Source organism: Rhinatrema bivittatum, chromosome 12 (assembly GCF_901001135.1).
Source record: "Rhinatrema bivittatum chromosome 12, aRhiBiv1.1, whole genome shotgun sequence".
In the NCBI taxonomy this organism is placed as follows: Eukaryota; Metazoa; Chordata; class Amphibia; order Gymnophiona; family Rhinatrematidae; genus Rhinatrema; species Rhinatrema bivittatum.
In genome coordinates, this window is record NC_042626.1 from 77,354,491 (window position 1) to 77,372,998 (window position 18,508).

At 46.3% G+C, this 18,508-nt stretch overlaps 2 protein-coding genes across 2 annotated transcripts in view; one reads left to right on the plus strand and one right to left on the minus strand.

Moving 5' to 3' along the window:
- PCGF2 (polycomb group ring finger 2) overlaps positions 1-6,034 on the plus strand; it is a 45,466-nt gene extending 39,432 nt beyond the window's left edge. Inside the window, 5 exon segments of the mRNA XM_029572826.1 lie at positions 697-745; positions 2,096-2,194; positions 2,608-2,688; positions 3,848-4,071; positions 4,073-6,034. Of these exon segments, the coding sequence (XP_029428686.1) occupies positions 697-745; positions 2,096-2,194; positions 2,608-2,688; positions 3,848-4,071; positions 4,073-4,163 (544 nt within the window). The 3' untranslated portion in view covers positions 4,164-6,034.
- Positions 6,035-6,297: 263 nt separating this feature from the next.
- On the minus strand, positions 6,298-17,448 carry CISD3 (CDGSH iron sulfur domain 3). Its single transcript, XM_029572827.1, has 3 exons — positions 17,159-17,448; positions 6,966-7,094; positions 6,298-6,686 (listed from the first exon to the last, which is right to left on the minus strand). The coding sequence occupies exons 1-3, from the start codon at positions 17,231-17,233 to the stop codon at positions 6,507-6,509; spliced, it is 384 nt and encodes a 127-aa protein (XP_029428687.1). The 5' UTR covers positions 17,234-17,448; the 3' UTR covers positions 6,298-6,506.
- Between the last annotated feature and the right edge of the window lie 1,060 nt (positions 17,449-18,508).

Here is an 18,508-nt window from a genome sequence, read left to right on the forward strand (position 1 = left end):
TACAGTTATTTATTTCTATTTATTTCTATTATAGCAGACTACGTTAGAATTTATAGAACAATACACTTACAAACTAGGGGCCTGATTTACTAAGGCTTTTCTCCCATTCTGAATGCTTGGTAAACAGGCCCTAAGACAGATCTACAAAGACCGGACAAGCCTGCAGCTGTACAGTTTTCCTATTCTTGTATTTTTAAAGAGAACGTTTGAAAATCTCCCTTATGTCTGTTTTGTAATGACTGTTGTGGTGTAGCAATGAATAGCATGAGCTTTGAGAAGAGCTATGCGCCATCATCCAAGGCTCACATACCAACAATTTGTCATGGTCACATTGTAAGGATGTGCTCGGGGGGTGTTGCACCTTTTATAAATTCCAGATGTTCACTCGCGCAGTCTCTGATATCCTACACACGCTTCTCAAGCCTGCCATTGGCAATGCATTCAGCAGACTTGGACTCCTTTCAGGAAAAGTAAACCCCTGGCAGAAGGGCCCTTGGAAATCTCCTCTCCCTTTCATTATAGGGAAGCATGGACACATTCTTGTGGCGCTCTCCCTCCTTCGTGATGGGAGGAAGGCTGCTCCTTCTGCAGGAAGATCTGGCGGGTGCGAGATAAACAGATGGGGTGGGCACTCTTCAGTCCAGGTTAGAATGCCGGAGCACCTCCATCATTTTGCTTTTTTTTTTTTTTGGGCAGGGAAGAAAATAAAGAATCCATTGAAAATGGGGAGCTGAAGAAAGAAAAGGTGAGTGTAGAACAGTGATAATGAGAGCTGTGTGCTTTTTGTGCTGCAGGGTCTTGGAGGGACTGGTGTGGTGCAGGGCTCCCCTGGTGACCCCCACAACCTGTCTGCAGGAGATGCACAATGAATAAACTGGAGCCGACATTGAATATGCATGAAATAAAATCTGCATGCACTTCCTGGATCTCCTGCAAACCTGTCCTGCTGTGGGGTCAGCAGGAAAGGTTTCGGAAGCCCTGTTGTAGTCAAAGGCAGTGGAATGGGGTAGGCCACAGGGGCCATGGGCTTACTAACTTATTGCCCCCACATTGCATCAGCAACTAGGGCAGTCAAGGGTACAGGTTGGTTTATTTGCCCCACTCTCCCCACTAACCAAAAAGGTGTTCCGTTACCCCTTGCTGTAATGCTTGTGAAGTGCCCTGTAGTTCAGGCCTCTACAGACTTTTCACTTAAGAACATAAAAAGTGCCATGCTGGGTCAAAGGTCCTTGCTGCCTGGCATCAAGTTACAAGTGCCGATAGATCCCATAAATTATCTTATTCCTGTTAACTCCCAGGGACAGCAATAGGTCTCTTTAGTCTGCCTGGCTAATAATGTTATGGGCTTTTCCTTCGGGAACTTGTCCAAACCTCTTTTATGCCCGCTATGATTGTCTCCTGGATCACTTCCTCTACCAACATATTCCAGAGCTTGATTGTGCACAGAGTGAAAAAGCACTTTCTATGAACTGTTCTGAATCTGCTGGTTGTTAGTGACATGGAGGGTCCCCTTGTTTTTAGTATCATTTGAAAGGGTAAATAACCATCTTTTATTTACCCATTCCACCCCTCTCATGATTTTATAAAACTTCTATCCTGTCCCCTCTCAACCGTCTCTTCTCCAGGCTGAAGAGCCCTGCCTTGCATAGTCTCTCATCCTAGGGGAGATGCTCCATCCCCTTTATCATTTTTGTTGCTCCTGGTCACCTCTTCTCAAGGAGGACAGAGCAGAATTAGAAAAGGTACAAAGGTACATATGACAGGAAAGGTCCACTTTCCAGTGTAGGTATTTATTTAGGGGGGGGCGGGGGGGTTGGAAAGGCTGCAGATACTGTGGCCTTCCTGGAGAGCTGAAGCTCCATAGATGAGGGCAGTAGGGAGCTCTGTGTCTGGAAGCACTAGTTCCTGGCCAGGCCACAACTCGGGGAATGGTTTCTGCTATCCGAAGGCACCTTAGACTGCTATAGTAAGAGTGGCTTATGGGAAGGGCTCTTCGTTCCCCATTCCAGGCTGTATGTAGAAAGCAGCCCTGCCTCAGACACTCTGCTTGGTTTGCTTTTGCAGTAAATCCATTCCCTTCATGTCTTCTCCATAGAAGAACGGTGTAAGGTTCCTTCGATGTCCTGCTGCCATGACCATAATGCATTTGGCCAAGTTTCTGCACAATAAGATGGATGTTCCTAGCAAATACAAAGTAAGTAGCAGGGGTTTTGGCTGTAAGGCAAATTGTTGACAGCTCTGCAGTTACCTTCTCCTCCTTTCTAGCTTTAGTTTGCTCTGTTTCTGTCCCGTTGTCAGAAGATGGTGTCTCCAGGTGGTTATTTCACGTCCAGGGAGATAGACTTCTTATTTCCATTCTTCTGCTAGGTGGTAGTGCACACAAACCTCCCCCTCCAGAATCGGAGAAGGACTACACTGATCCATCCCTTTTACTTTCTTCATGGATCTGCATCACGTGCATCGTTTTAAGGAAAAGAGCAGCAATGTGTTGTATAAAACCCATACTTTTCAGGACAGGCTTCCCATCTCCCTGTACAAGTGTTTGCAAAGTGCTTTATTACAGTTTAGAGCCTTTTTATCCAATTGATAGGTTTTCCTCTCCTGCAGGTGGAGGTCCTGTACGAAGATGAGCTCTTGAAGGACTATTACACCCTTATGGACATTACCTATATTTACCCCTGGAGAAGGGTAGGTAACCTGCCCATCCCTGGATGTGTGGAGGGGCTGTGCATGTGACATTGTGGAAATTGTGTTCCTAAGTACTGCATCTATGCTGTGACCTAGAGAAGTTTTTAGTATTTTATTTAGTTTTATGCTGACTTTGTAATAATTAAAAAAAAACAAATCCTGAAATAAGTTTTATTCTGTTTTTGCACTTTATTATGCATGTTCCTTTGTATATCGCCCAGTCCTCTTGTGTTAGGCGACTATTAAATTAATAAAATCTAAGGACATCCATTGTCAACTGGAGTGATTACAGCAGGTGCCATCAGCGTCCCTGCCAGCACATTCCCCTTTCCTTGGAAACCTCTTGCCGCCTCTCGAGGACAGGCGTGAGTTCATGGTGAAAATAAAACAGATAGCTGTGAGTCGCATCCGGGCTCAAGTGTTCTTCTGCCCAGATTGAGGACTTTATGTATTCTCTGCCAATAAAGTTGCAGAAATTGTAACATCCTGTACTAATGCCACTAAAATATATAGCTATATTCTAGAAGGTCAGATAGAGAGGGCCGCTGCAAGAGTATTAGATGCCCTAGACAACCATCGCTCTTGTATCTTTCTTATCCCTGAGACTTACTGACGGGTTGCATTTCCTGTACTCTACAGCTGCCAGCAGGATGGGCTCTGCTGGTTGCTCCTCCCATGATTTTGATGTCCCCCCTTCACCCTCCAAGGCGTGGCACTCTACGTCACCTAATGGAAGCACTGTCCCTGCCTATAGACATTTCAAGAAGTAACTAAGGCCCTGTTCATTCAAGAATTTTGCTAGGTAAAAAGCCTCTGGGCACTGGAGCTGTCCGAATGCTGAGCTGCTTCCCCACCCTGTACTGGTGGTGCTAGCAGGCACAGTCAAGCCACGATCCTGAACAGCACTGCTTTTAATACAATGATAAATGCCAGCAATATTTTATTACATTTTGATGATATTATATGTTGCTATTGCTGTAAAATTGCTTTGAGTTGGATTAAGCGGCTCATATAAATGCTTTTAATTGACTAGTTTAGCAATCTGTTTTCATTTAAGTATCTTTGATCTGCTCTATTAAACCCCTGTCTATAAGCCCAGGCATATCACAGTAATGCAACACTGACTGCCATCTACCCATTTTTCTTTTTCTTGGTACAGAATGGCCCTCTTGCCCTGAAATACCGGGTGCAGCCTACCTGCAAGCGGTTAAAACTCTCGCAGTCTGCCAACTCGGAGGGTACCAACACCAGCAGCATTTCAGAGTGCGATTCACTCAGTGACAAAGCCAACAGCCCTGCCATTGTACCATCCGCCTCCTCAGCCCCTTCCCATGGATCACCAAACCTCAGCAGCCCCCAGACCCCCACAGATCTTCAAGCGAATGGGACCCTCTCACTGTCACCAATTACCTCCTTCTTCCAGCAGGGGGCACAAAGTGACTGTCAATGGAATTTCAGTTTCTCCCTTAACCTGATGGATTATTTATATAAATATGTACATAAAAAGACTTATTTTCTACTGATTTGACAATAATAATTTAAATTTTAACCAACATCCATAAATATGGTGCATTCCCTTTGAACTATATTTTGTTTTAATCTTACAAAGCTACATACCGTAAGGTGCTGAGATTTAATGAAGCAGTAACGGTGGAGTTTCTAAACCCAGAAAATATTGGTAAGTGTGGTTCAAATCAGCCAAAGGCACCCGCCTATGGAGCTGGGAATTTCTGTTAGGAGCAATAAATGGGTCTTGGTTGTAGCTTGGCTCCTGCCTGGATGTAGCAAAGATTATTAATGGGCAACAAGGAAGTGTTAGCCAGTGGCCGCTTTCTCCAAACTCTTTCCTACCCTGATGGTGTGATGTTCTCTTTGAATTTGTTTTGTGTGAGGTGGAGAGTGGTAGTGTCTGTGTTTTTTGGGACTACTTGAGAAAAGGCTGGGTCAGAGAGGCCGCCCCCACCCAGCTGTGGTGGAGGTGGGCCTCTGGCCAGGAGCTCAGGTCCTCTCCCACCACCTCTTCTGCATCATGGCTTGTCTGCTGCTGTGTAAAAGGAAATGTACCAACGTGCTTCCTAGCTGAAATTGCCTCCTGTGGGCTTCTTCATCTGCATTATATTTACCAATTTCATGCTTACTGCCTCTCGCCTGTAGTAGGGGTGGGATTAGGATGGCTCTAGTCTCAGGAATTCAGGCAAATGTAAAGAGCTGCTTCTTAGGGGATGAGGACAGAGAGGTAGATACATAGGGGAGGGAAGATTTCTGCCCCTTTGTTTGTAGTGTGAAATCTGGAAAACGGAAGCCCCCCCCCCCCCCCCCGTACCCCAGCCATAGATACCAAACATGGGCCTTGAAAGACTAGGGCACCCAATACTAACCAGTATCCCAGGACAAGAGCTCCCAGCTGCCCCTAGCCACATTACCCCACGATAGATACTCAGAGACAATGGAAATTGTGTTTGTATAAGTGTTATAAAAATGGCTGTGGTGAATTTTAAATCAGATTTTACTTTCCACCAATTGTTTTCATTGTCTTTTGGACATCAAAGTTGATGCCGGCAGCCACAGGCTGTAGGCAAAACAGGTGCTGAAGAGGAGGGGATTGGGACAAGACAACCCTTACATTTCCTGCTAGGAAAAAAAACACCCCTTGGCTTATGAAATCTGCAAAGAGCAAGGATCACAAGATTCCCCAATACCATTTGTGGGACACTCAGGCCCCAGTGAGGCTTCCTATAGCTAACCCAACCCCATGGAAATGTATTTCTGTGCATAACACATTGTATTGTGTAGGAAAGCACACTTATACAGACATGATAGGTTTACACAGGGGCACTTAAAACCTAACTGTTTTATATGTACTTGAGGAAAAAAAACACCGTGTGCAAGTTTGTCTGTATAAGATCTGGATGGGCAGGACCTCCTGTGTCTGCTTAAAAGGCTGAGTTGTATATAAATCTGTCCTGCTGTTAGCCAAGACTGGCATGAAGGCACACACTAGTGTCTCAGCCTCCTACAAGCTGTGGCCAAAGTATAAGAAAAGGTTTTTTTTAAATAGTTGGAAAAGGAAACTTTATTCACCTTTTGCTCATGAACCAGCAGCCTAATGTTGAATCCATTTTATTGTTAAAACTTTTTTTTCTTGGAATATTGATGAGTGTAAATGTGTCATGTACATAGCACAGGAAAGAAAGTTGCTTTCTACATTGTACACAAGTTGCTCTGTCTCTTTGCATCCTATGCAACATTTAATGTAGTGTAATATATTCAGATAACCTTCCATTGTTAGTTTTGTGTAACTGTGCAGCCTTGTACATGTAATAAACGGGAGCTTGTGCTACATGTCCATCCTAGCTTATTACTATTAATGGAGACTGATCGTGGCGTTTCACACCACACCTGCTCACTGCTGTGAGTAAAAGTTTACAAAGCAGAGAGTAGGTGTTCTAGGATAAAACTACTGCTCGTTTTAGAGAAGCACATGCTATCATTGTAGGACCATTGGCTTCACATCCAACTCATGCTAGCTGATGAGGAAAGGAGGGAGCCCCCGGCGCTCTTGGCTGGAGACTATAACACACACACAAGTAGAGCAGACCAGAGAGCTAGCAATGGGACTTGCCAATAAGTTTATTTTTACCATTAGGTTATTCTATCTATAATACACTGAGAAGAAAAATGAATTAGCACTGGTGACTTCAGATAATTCCTAGCTCTCAAATCAAGAAGATAAACCAGTTCTATCCACTTTGGAGTAACTAAACCTATGCAGATTAGTGCACTTTTCCCAGTACCTTTTCTTGCCCTCCTCTGTGTTTTCATGGACAAGTGTGGAGTTCAGCTTTCTGCACAAACTCCTCTTTGTGAGTGCCATCACAGTATGGAGGGTTCTTGCTCTGTTTGCACCCACACAACCACACTGTCTTGGCTTCCTGCACAGTAAACTTTAGTGAAGATAAACCAGGTGCAGATTTCTTATGTGATCCATCACAAAAGGGCTGAAAAAGAACAAAAAAATGTGGATGGAGTTTTTCATATAGATAAATAGAGGGAGAAGAAAAAGTCACAGCAAAAGATAATTAAAATAGACAGAGAAAAAAAACAGAAAGCAAAAAATATGCTGAGACCTAAGCAAGCATGCATACTTACAGATCCAGGCAGATGCATCTAGAAAGAGACAAGTCTGCATACATGGAGCCAGCCAGTTATAGATTGCAACAGGCTGGCACCTTTTCAAAATGATTTTTTTTTAAAGAATGAGCACATTCCATATGTACCTGCTTCTTGCTGTGGCCACAAGCACACCATGGGTACTGTTTATTTGCCAATAAATCAACCTGGAATGGATGTTTGGCTGCAATCACAGGCTGGGCAGGAGCCTGGGAAACATCAATAAATGTTCGTACCTGCATTAATGAAGAGAGATTGCACTTCTGAGTCATAGATCTGATGGGCTGGTCAGCTATAGGTGGCAGTGGGTGCAGCTGCGGGGAGGCGTCTGCCCCTCACATAGCAGCAGGCTCATGGCGCAGCTGGCCTAGCGCCCAGGTTTAAATGCAGTTGGACATGCTAGAGTAGCACTGGAAGGAGATTAGTGCATCCAAAATGTGTGCCCAAACAAAGGCGTAGCCGATAGCGCTCATCACATGTAAATTCCATGTAAATGAGTCTATTAGCTATTACCCCCTCCCCCCCTTGCAAAAAAATCGCTGGGCACCTAATGCACATTTTTTAACGCAGCAAATTTAATTCCAGCCCTGGAGGTAGCATTTAGTAAATCCACAGGTCAAGGGCTCATGAGAAATTGAAAAATACTGTCCTCTGTGGTTCCTCCTCAGTATCATTGTGACACTTAGATATACTGGTTATGAGGTTTAAAAATAAATGTATAATGGCTTGATGTAAAAAAAACAAAAAAAAAACCAATTCTAGATGCATACTTTACACACATAACAGCAAGGGGTGAACCCGGCCTGAAGGAGGCTAAAATGGATGCGTGGCCATTGCATTTGGGGGTGCCTGCTGCGTTTGAGCACTAGGGATGCACAATTCTGCCCTAGCACGTCCATTTTTACACAGGCGCTCATTTACATATTGCATCAGGAATCCAGTATGAGCGCACATTTTAACACACATCTTATTGCATTGGTCTTTGAGTCAGTCCTAAATGATACAGCAGTCAGAGGGCCTGGAGGCATTGGAATCACTCCAGTCCATGATCCCTGGCTAACTTGGAAAGGGAAATAACACTACCTTTGGGCTAGTGCTGTAAAGATTTTGACTATTAAAGTCCTTCTGTTTACTTTTCACAGGTAATTATCCCCCATCCTCTCCGCACCTTAAAAGTCCAAGAATGCCTGGTGTGGGAAGCCTGTTGATGTAATTGCTCTGTATCAGTCTGAGAGATTAACACTTGCAAAAATTTATAAGGTAGGTGCCATAAGCACAGAGCGATAGAGAGACACAGCCAGGGCAAAAAGAATGAAAAACAGAAGATACAGTGTGTTTCCATAAATTAAAAGGTTTTGTAGCCACTGCTGTGAAGACTCACATAGGATGATGTAAGGGATGTGGCAGGCTAGCACAGTGCTCCCCAATGTTAAGCTTGGGCCCCCTAAAAATTCAGTTCTGGCTTTGCTCAAACAGGTGTACACATGCAACATCCATCAGCAACTAAACTGCAATACAAATCTCAAAGAGAAACTCAATGGGGAAAGTGACCCACACCGACCTCCCAGCTCTGCTGCACTGGGGAAAGAGACACTCCCAGACCCTCGCAGCTCTACTGCACTGGGGAAAGGGACACATCCAGACACTCCCAGCTCTGCTGCACTGGGGAAAGGGACACACCAGCTCTGCTGCACCGGGGAAAGGGACACTCCCAGCTCTGCTGCACCGGGGAAAGGGACACACCCAGACACTCCCAGCTCTGCTGCACCGGGGAAAGGGACACACCCAGACACTCCCAGCTCTGCTGCACCGGGGAAAGGGACACTCCCAGCTCTGCTGCACCGGGGAAAGGGACACACCCAGACACTCCCAGCTCTGCTGCAACCGGGAAAGGGACACACCCAGCTCTGCTGCACCGGGGAAAGGGACACTCCCAGCTCTGCTGCACCGGGGAAAGGGACACACCCAGACACTCCCAGCTCTGCTGCACTGGGGAAAGGGACCACACCAGACACTCCCAGCTCTGCTGCACCGGGGAAAGGGACACTCCCAGCTCTGCTGCACCGGGGAAAGGGACACACCCAGACACTCCCAGCTCTGCTGCACTGGGGAAAAGGACACAACCCAGACACTCCCAGCTCTGCTGCACCGGGGAAAGGGACACACCCAGACACTCCCAGCTCTGCTGCACTGGGGAAAGGGACACTCCCAGCTCTGCTGCACTGGGGAAAGGGACACACCCAGCTCTGCTGCACTGGGGAAAGGGACACTCCCAGCTTCTGCTGCACTGGGGAAAGGGACACACCCAGACACTCCCAGCTCTGCTGCACCGGGGAAAGGGACACACCCAGCTCTGCTGCACTGGGGAAAGGGACACTCCCAGCTCTGCTGCACTGGGGAAAGGGACACACCCAGACACTCCCAGCTCTGCTGCACCGGGGAAAGGGACACACCCAGCTCTGCTGCACCGGGGAAAGGGACACTCCCAGCTCTGCTGCACTGGGGAAAGGGATACACCCAGCTCTGCTGCACTGGGGAAAGGGATACACCCAGCTCTGCTGCACTGGGGAAAGGGACACACCCAGACACTCCCAGCTCTGCTGCACTGGGGAAAGGGACACACCCAGACACTCCCAGCTCTGCTGCACCGGGGAAAGGGACACACCCAGCTCTGCTGCACTGGGGAAAGGGACACTCCCAGCTCTGCTGCACTGGGGAAAGGGACACTCCCAGCTCTGCTGCACTGGGGAAAGGGACACACCCAGACACTCCCAGCTCTGCTGCACTGGGGAAAGGGACACTCCAGCTCTGCTGCACTGGGGAAAGGGACACACCCAGACACTCCCAGCTCTGCTGCACTGGGGAAAGGGACACTCCGAGCTCTGCTGCACTGGGGAAAGGGATACACCCAGCTCTGCTGCACTGGGGAAAGGGACACACCCAGACACTCCCAGCTCTGCTGCACTGGGGAAAGGGACACTCCCAGCTCTGCTGCACTGGGGAAAGGGATACACCCAGACACGCCCAGCTCTGCTGCACTGGGGAAAGGGACACTCCCAGCTCTGCTGCACTGGGGAAAGGGATACACCCAGCTCTGCTGCACTGGGGAAAGGGACACACCCAGACACTCCCAGCTCTGCTGCACTGGGGAAAGGGACACTCCAGCTCTGCTGCACTGGGGAAAGGGATACACCCAGCTCTGCTGCACTGGGGAAAGGGACACACCCAGACACTCCCAGCTCTGCTGCACCGGGGAAAGGGACACGCCCAGCTCTGCTGCACCGGGGAAAGGGACACACCCAGCTCTGCTGCACCGGGGAAAGGGACACACCCAGCTCTGCTGCACTGGGGAAAGGGACACACCCAGACACTCCCAGCTCTGCTGCACTGGGGAAAGGGACACTCCCAGCTCTGCTGCACTGGGGAAAGGGACACACCCAGACACTCCCAGCTCTGCTGCACTGGGGAAAGGGACACTCCCAGCTCTGCTGCACTGGGGAAAGGGATACACCCAGCTCTGCTGCACTGGGGAAAGGGACACACCCAGACACTCCCAGCTCTGCTGCACTGGGGAAAGGGATACACCCAGACACGCCCAGCTCTGCTGCACTGGGGAAAGGGACACTCCCAGCTCTGCTGCACTGGGGAAAGGGATACACCCAGCTCTGCTGCACTGGGGAAAGGGACACACCCAGACACTCCCAGCTCTGCTGCACTGGGGAAAGGGACACTCCCAGCTCTGCTGCACTGGGGAAAGGGATACACCCAGCTCTGCTGCACTGGGGAAAGGGACACACCCAGACACTCCCAGCTCTGCTGCACTGGGGAAAGGGACACGCCCAGCTCTGCTGCACTGGGGAAAGGGACACTCCAAGATACAAGCAAGTTTGCTTACTGTAAATGGTGGGTGATGTCATCCGTGATGTCACGAGGTGGAACTTTACTCTCTAAGCTTGAAGAGCTTTGCACTGTGCTTGCATCGGGGTTCCCATGCTACTCGAGCCATCGCCTCAGTTAGTTTTCAAGCTAGTTGTGAGTGTAGATGCCGTAAGAAATGGTAGTCCCAGGGAGGTAGGGGGGAATTGCATGGCTAAATTCCTTATCTACGGAAACACTGTTTACAGTAAGCAAATTGCTTTTTTCCAATCGATAAGCAGGTCATTTAACCATGCAGCATGGGAGTCCCAAGCACATAGGTTGCTTTACAGGTAAGGTTCTGATATGGTGAAGAGCAACCTGTGCGCTGCGGACAGCCGTTAGGAATTTTGGATGTGGTGTAGAACTGCCGATCCCAGCACACTGTCTGTAGTGGACTGCTGGTCCAAGCAGTAATGTGGAGTGAAAATGTGAATCGAAGATCATGTTGCTGCTCTGCAGATGTCTTGAATGGATTCACCTTGCACATGCGCTATAGAAGTGGCTGTGGCTCTGATCTGATGAGCGTTAATTGGATTTGATAAAGTCATGGATTTTTGAGAATAACAGAAGTGAATGCATGCTATAAGCCAATTCAAGAGAGTTCTTTTGGAAACTGATTGACCTGGGTTATTTGGGTTAAAGGAAACAAATAGCTGAGATGTATGTCTGATAGACTGAATTCTGCTCTTGTAATAAGCTAAAGCTCTTTTACAGTCTAGTGTATGAAGAATTTTTTGACGGTCGTCAGTGTGGTTTCAGGAAAAAGACTGGTAAGGAGATCGATTCATTTAAGTGAAAGGATGAGACTACTTTTGGTAGGAAGGAAGGGTGAGTCCTTAATAAGACCTTATCATGGTGGAATTGTAGAAATGGAAAGTTGATTACCAGGGCTTGAAGCTCACTTAACTCGCCTTACTGAAGTGATGGCTAACAAGAACATGACTTTCCAGGTTAGATATTTTAAGGATGAGGATTGTCATGGGTTCGAACGGCACCTTCATTAGAGCTTAGAGGACTAGATTCATATCCCATGGAATCGGAGGTTTCTGAAGAGGTGGATGTATGTGATTTAAACCCTTCATGAACTCCATGATGAGAGGACGAGACGAGATGGATGATTTGTTTCTTGTTGAGTGGTAAGCTGCTATTGCACTTAAGTGTACACGAACAGAAGTAACTGCTAGACCCGAGAAAGATGAGGTAAGAAGATACAAAAGTAATTTTTGTGGAAGGCAGGCAAGCTGAACATTTTTCCATTTGAAAGTGTAATTTTTCCTGGTAGAAGGCTTTCTGCTATCAATATATCTGTGATTTTGGGAGGGAGATTTAGTTCCTTCAATACCTTCTGTTCAATCTCCATGCTGTCAACTGAAGAGATTAGTGCATGGGGTGAATGAGATTCCCCCTGTCCTGTGAAAGTAGAAAAGGGTCGTTGCCTAACAGAATTGGTGGTCTGATTGACAGACGAAGAAGATAAACATACTATAGTTGCCTCAGCCAAGCAGGAGCGATGAGAATCACATCTGCTTTGTCCGCTACACATTTCTGAATTGTGTGTGAGATTAATGGGATTGGCGGAAAGCCATATAGGAGGCCCTTCGTCCAAGGTATCAGGAAAGTATCCTGAGAAGATTGGTGTATGCTGGGGAATATTGAGCAAAGCTTTTTGACTTTCCTGTTGTTTTGTGATGCAAGAGACCTATCTTTGGAGTATCCCAGCATGTGAAGATCTTGTTCATCGCTGACTGTTTTAGAGACCATTTGTGTGGATGGAAGATTCTGCTGAGTTTGTCTGCCTTCATGTTTGCAAGGCCTGGAAGATGGGAAACCTGAAGGAAAACTCAGTTTTTCTTTGCCCATTCTACTATCTGAACTGCTTCCTTGCAAAGAGACAAGGAACCTGCCCTCCTTTGTTTATGTAGAATATTGCTGCTTGGTTGTTCATGTGAATTATTATGGATTTGTTCCGTACCCATGACTGGAACGTGAGTAATGAGTTTTTTTATTGCTCTGAGTTCCATACTACCTGCGTTTCTAAGTGGAAGACATGGGCTACCCAGCCCTTCATTGATGCATTTGTCGTTATGATAAGTTGATGAGGAGGGTGTCTTAGTGGAGAGCCCTCTGTCAACACTGAAGGATTGAGCTTTTTCATAGATGCTGAAATTCAAATTCTCTGGGACATTGGTTAGGTCAGTTGGTTCCATTGGGCCTTTAGTCCCCACTAGAGACGTCTCATGTGCAATTGTGTGCTTTGGACTACATGTATCGCTGCAGCCATGTGACCTAACAATATTATTACTTGGCGTACAGAAGCATACCTCTGATGGTGGAGAGATAGACATAGGGATCGCAAAGTTTGAATTCTGTCCAGTGGAAGAAAGGCTCTGGAAATGGGAGTCTGGATCCTTACTCCAATGAATTGAAGATCTTGAGAGGGCTGAAGTTGTGATTTCTCGTAATTTATGATCCAACCTAGACTCTCTAGACAAGTGATTGTTTCCTCCAAGTGAGTCTGGAGGGTATGAACATTCGAGGAGATGATTAGCAATCATCGAGGTAGGGAAAAACAGTGCGCCACAACAACAGCAAGATATTTCGTGAAGACTCTCGGGGCAGAGGAGAGTAGTACTTTTGTACTGATAAGTGTTGATTCCCAACTTGGAAATACAGGTAACACCAGAATTCTTTGTGAATTGGAATGTGCGTGTATGCATCCTTCAGGTCTAGGGAACACATTCAATCGTTGGTTTGAAGAAATAGGAGGACTGTCTTTAGAGAGGTCATTTTGAATTTCTTCTTTATGAGATGCTTGTTGAGAACACAGAGATCGAGAATAGGTCAAAGACCTCCTGACCTTTTGGGAATGAGGAAGTATTGGGAGTAATACCCCTTTTTCCTTTGTGAGAATGGGACTGATCAGATTGCTTTGTTGCAGAAGCAATCTTACTTCCTGAAGAAGGGGGTTTTGCGAATGAGATGTTCTGGGTTGAATAGGATGTGGTAGTTTTGGGGAATATTTGAACTGCAGTTTGTAACCCTGTGAGATTATATCTATCATCCATTGGTCCGTGGTAATTATGGATCATTCTTGAAGGAATAAGGAAAGACTGCCCCCTGTACGCTGAATTGTTGTTGCGGCGAGTGGTTTTAAAAAGTCTGTTTAGGTTGAGGCTGAGTTGGTTGAATTTTCTGCTGCCTGTGGGCTCTCTGTCGAGGTCTTTGTGCCTGCTGCTGAGCTTGAGGTTTTGGCTGTTGGTAAGGCAGTGTCTATAACTTTGATAGTACGGTTGATAATAATGGTACGGCCTTCTATAGTAATATCCTCTCTTGTATTGGCTGTAATAACGCCTGGATGTGCTTTGCGCTTCCAAAGGAGATGTCAATGATTGGACTGCCAGATTTTGTTCTTTTATTTGGGAAATTGTCTGAGTTTTTCTCCAAAGAGGTTATCCGGTCTACATGGTAAATTAGTTAACTTGTCAGGGATATCTTCTCGTATGCTGCTTGCACATAGCCAAGCCAATCTTCTAGCTGATATATAAATAGCCGAAGATCTGGCAGATGTATCAAAGGCTTCATACGCTGTTCTTAGAAGATGTCGCAAACCTTCCTGCAAGTCCTGAAAGGGTTGCGGGAGAGGTACATCCCCTTGTGACATTACGAAGAATGGTTTCAATTGTTGGGTACATTCATATAAGTATTGGGCTACATAGAACTGATGTTGATGGATACGGGAACTGAGTATGGAGTTTTGGTAGATTTTGCATCCAAACTTGTCCAAGATTTTATCTTTCCCAGGTGGAGAGTTGGAATATAGCCTGTTTTTCTTAGCTTTTTTCATTGCTGATTCCACGACAATTGAGTTGTGCGGAATTTGAACATTAGTATAGTAAGTTGTTTTCTGCATTTGAGATCCAGCTTTCTGGAAGTTGGAGGTATAAGATATGGGATGTCCCAGGTTTTATCCAAAAGAGTTTTCTAAAATCTGATGAGAAGGAAGAGCAGTTGGTTCAGATGGAACATCTAAAATCTGTAAGATTCCCAAAACTTCAGATCTGGGGTCAGAAAGTTTTCGGGTTTCTATTTTTAGGGCTGAGCCCAACTTTTCTAGAAATTTGGAATAAGTGAGATCTGGTGGTGAAGATGGTTGTGGCTGATCTTCTGGAGAGTCTGACGGAATTCCAGTAGAACTGTTTGGGGATAAGGGAGAATTCCCTGGTGGAGTTTCATGATACAGAGAGGCTGGAGGTGAAACAGAGTTCTGTGGGGATGGCTCCTTCAATGGTGAGGAAAGAGAACTATGTATAGATGTAATTTTACATTTCCCAGAAGGAGACGGGGAAGTGTGAGTGGAATGATGTGATGGTAAACCGTGGAAAAAATTGTTCAGAAGATTTGTGATCTGAGACATCGTTTCCTGGGCTGATATTCTATGAGATGGGACTCTAGCGTTATCCTCCTTGCGTGGTTTTTGTTTGGAGTTCTAATTAAATCTTGTCGTGCATCCTCATGCTGTGAAGTTGGTCTTTTCCTAAAGTGGATAGGTAGATCTTTTGGCAGGCATGCAGTGTCTGGTGATAAATCCCTGTTGATTCCTCTAGGTTTATATCAGAGTTGTAATATAGATATAGGAGACTGGTAGCCTCCTTGGGGACAGGTGGAGTGTGGAGCATCCAAATGTGCTAAGGAGATTGCTCCAGAAGCTTGTAATAGGTGCTTTGTCTTGGTAGAAGACTTGTGAGGTGTATTTTTTGGCTTATGCATCGGTTTATGCGACGCAGCGTCGAGATCAGATTTTTTACTTTTATGCATCGTGTGCTTCGAGTGTTTTTTAGATGCGGAGTGTGTCGAAGGCGCCGAATCATCTATCAACACTGATGCATGCGTTGGTTGCATCGTAAGTGGGCTTTTGTGCTCCTGCGTCAGAATGTTTATGATCGAACCCGAGCCTGATTTTGACTATGTCATAGGTGGAAGCTCAGATGCGGGATTCAGAGTATGAATCATGGACGCTATCGACACCGACAGTGGTTTATTTGAGCGACCATCCGTATCCACGGAATGAGCGTGTCATGAAGTCTCAGACTGGGGTTTTTCTTACCTGGAGAAGACTGTGATGATCGTTTGTCACTAGGAGAGGAGGCATAGGAAGATGATGAATGCCTCAACCTCTCCATTTTTTCGGCTCTTTGTCGTCTAGCCTGCGGGAACATTTTCCCACAATCTTTACATGCTTGTGGTCAGGACCGAAACATAAATAGCAAAAATTATGTCTATTGGTCACTGACATTATTCTGCCGCATTGGCAATATTTGAACCACGGGGTCTTCGCCATAATAATCTTCTAGTTGTTTATTGTCTTTTCCTCTTTTGTATTCTTTTCTTTTTTAATGAGACTGGAGAGAGTGCTCTACACATCCGTGAGGAATCGTGGAAAAACACAACTGAGGAGACGGCTCGAGGAGCGCAGGAATGCCAGTGCAAGCGCAGTGCAAAGCTCTTAGAGCTTAGAGAGTAAAGCTCCACCTCATGACATCACGGATGACGTCACCCACACTGCATGGCTACATGACCTGCTTATCCATGGAAAATCCCAGCCCTGCTGGACTGGGAAAAAGGACACCTAGACACTCCCAGCTCTGCTGCACTGGGGAAAGGGACACACCCAGACACTCCAGCTCTTCTGAACTGGAGAAAGGGGCAGTCCCAGACACACCCAGCTCTGCTGCACTGGGGAAAGGGGCACACTTGGCCACTCCCAGTTCTGCTGCACTGGGGAAAGGGACACTCCCAGTTCTGCTGCACTGGGGGAAATGGACACACTCGAACACTCCCAGCTCTGTTGCACTGGGGAAAGGGGCACTCCCAGCTCTGCTGCATTGGGGAAATGGACACACCCAGACACTGCCAACTCTGCCTCACTGGGTTAAGGGGCACTCCCAGCTCTGCTGCACTGGGGAAAAGGATATACCCAGGCACACCCAACTTTGCTGCATGTAGAAGTGACAATAACCAGATTCCACCAGCTCACTGCTTTGAAAACTGGCATATGCCTGATTGGTCCAGATTAATTATATCACAGACATCACACTACACAGGCCAATCAACATCTGCCACAGGTAATCTATGATAGCAGTTTGAACATGGCTTCTCCCCAGGAGAACTGCAAGGCAAAAGCTTTAATAAGCTTAATTACAACTATAAATACAATTAGCATGTCTGTTACTGCTTGTGAAATGAATTCTGCATTTTTCAGAATACATGGTTTGCAATTCTCTTTTTCGATACCTGAGGGAAATAGAAAGTCTCAGGTCTAATTTTGGCTTCTGAAATAGCAGTTTGCACTTCCAGTAAAGTTGACTTCAATGCATATACTTACCAAGAAGTCCCTGCAGCAAACTTTCACTAATGTCACAAGAGCAGCAGGTCTCTGTAGAGCACGAGACACCTGCATCTTCCCAGTTCCCTGCTCTTCTCTGAGTATCGCTCTCCTCTCTATCCCTTCTATTTCTAGGTTGCTTTCTTCTTTCTCTCCCTCCTGTCTGTAATTTTCCTCTCTTTGTCCCTCCTGTCTCTGAGTGGCTCTCCCCTCTCTCCCTCCTGTCTCTAGATTGCTTTACACTCTCTCTCTCTCTCTTTCCCTCCTATCTCTAGGTTGCTCTCCTCGCTCGTTCTCTCTCTCCCTCCTGTCTCTAAGCTGATCTCTTCTCTGTTGCTCTCTTCTCCCTCCCTCCCGTCTGAGTCGTCTCTGGCCCCGCCCCCATCTCTGACGTTCGCCACCACCGGAAGTCTCGCGGAGGAGCTTAGTGTTTCTTCCTGCCTCCCAGTCTGAGGAGAACTTCCGGGACAGGGATAGAGGGAGGGGAGGGAGTCCAGATAAGGGAGGGGGGTATAATAGATAGGTAAAAGTGCACTTGTGCAATGGAGGGAGCTCAATTGTACCTTGGTGAGTTTTTATGAGCCCTGTTTCTTGAGTACAAACATGGGGATGGGGGAGGCTGGTTACTCCCATCTAAGTCTCACTGGTATAACGATGACAAGGGCCTGGCAAATCATTCTTTATGAATAAAAGTTCCATTAATAAGAGAGCAATAGAAAATGTCTCACTTTTCAGCTAAGTGTAAGTATTAGAAGCAGGTCCTGCTGGAGGATTTAACAGAGAAATGCAGCGGTCACCATACTTTTGCTGTAGAGCAAGGAGAGAGGACTGCCTAGCAGGACCCAGGTCGTCTGCTGCTGCTTCTTGCATCTCCTGTGAAGAAAGCAGAGCCACGGAAACTATAATGCTTTGGAATTAAGAGTTATTTTAAAAGGCTGGTCCTATCTTAGTTCAACTGAGGTTAGATTTTCAAGGTGCAGTTTTCAAATGTCTGCTTACTTTTGCCCACAGCCTTTGCACAGTTCTCAAAAAAGAAAGTATGCCCAGGGGAAAAAGTACTCGCACAGGTTTGCAGCTGCTTTAGTTGCAGGTGATTTTTTTGCCTTTAAAATAATACAGTTTCAAAATACAAAACTACGTGTGTTATTGCCCCCTATGAACTAACCCCCACCTCTGAGTCTGTCTACTTTTCCCACAGGTAAAAGTCCTTATGTTGTTGATCTCCCATGTGTACTTTTACTTGCAAAAAGGATAAGTGATTTCAGAGAGCCAATTTACATGAATGAAAGGCTTTAGTTTTACAGTGGAATTTGCCACAATAATCAAAGCAAAACTATGCAGGTAATTTTG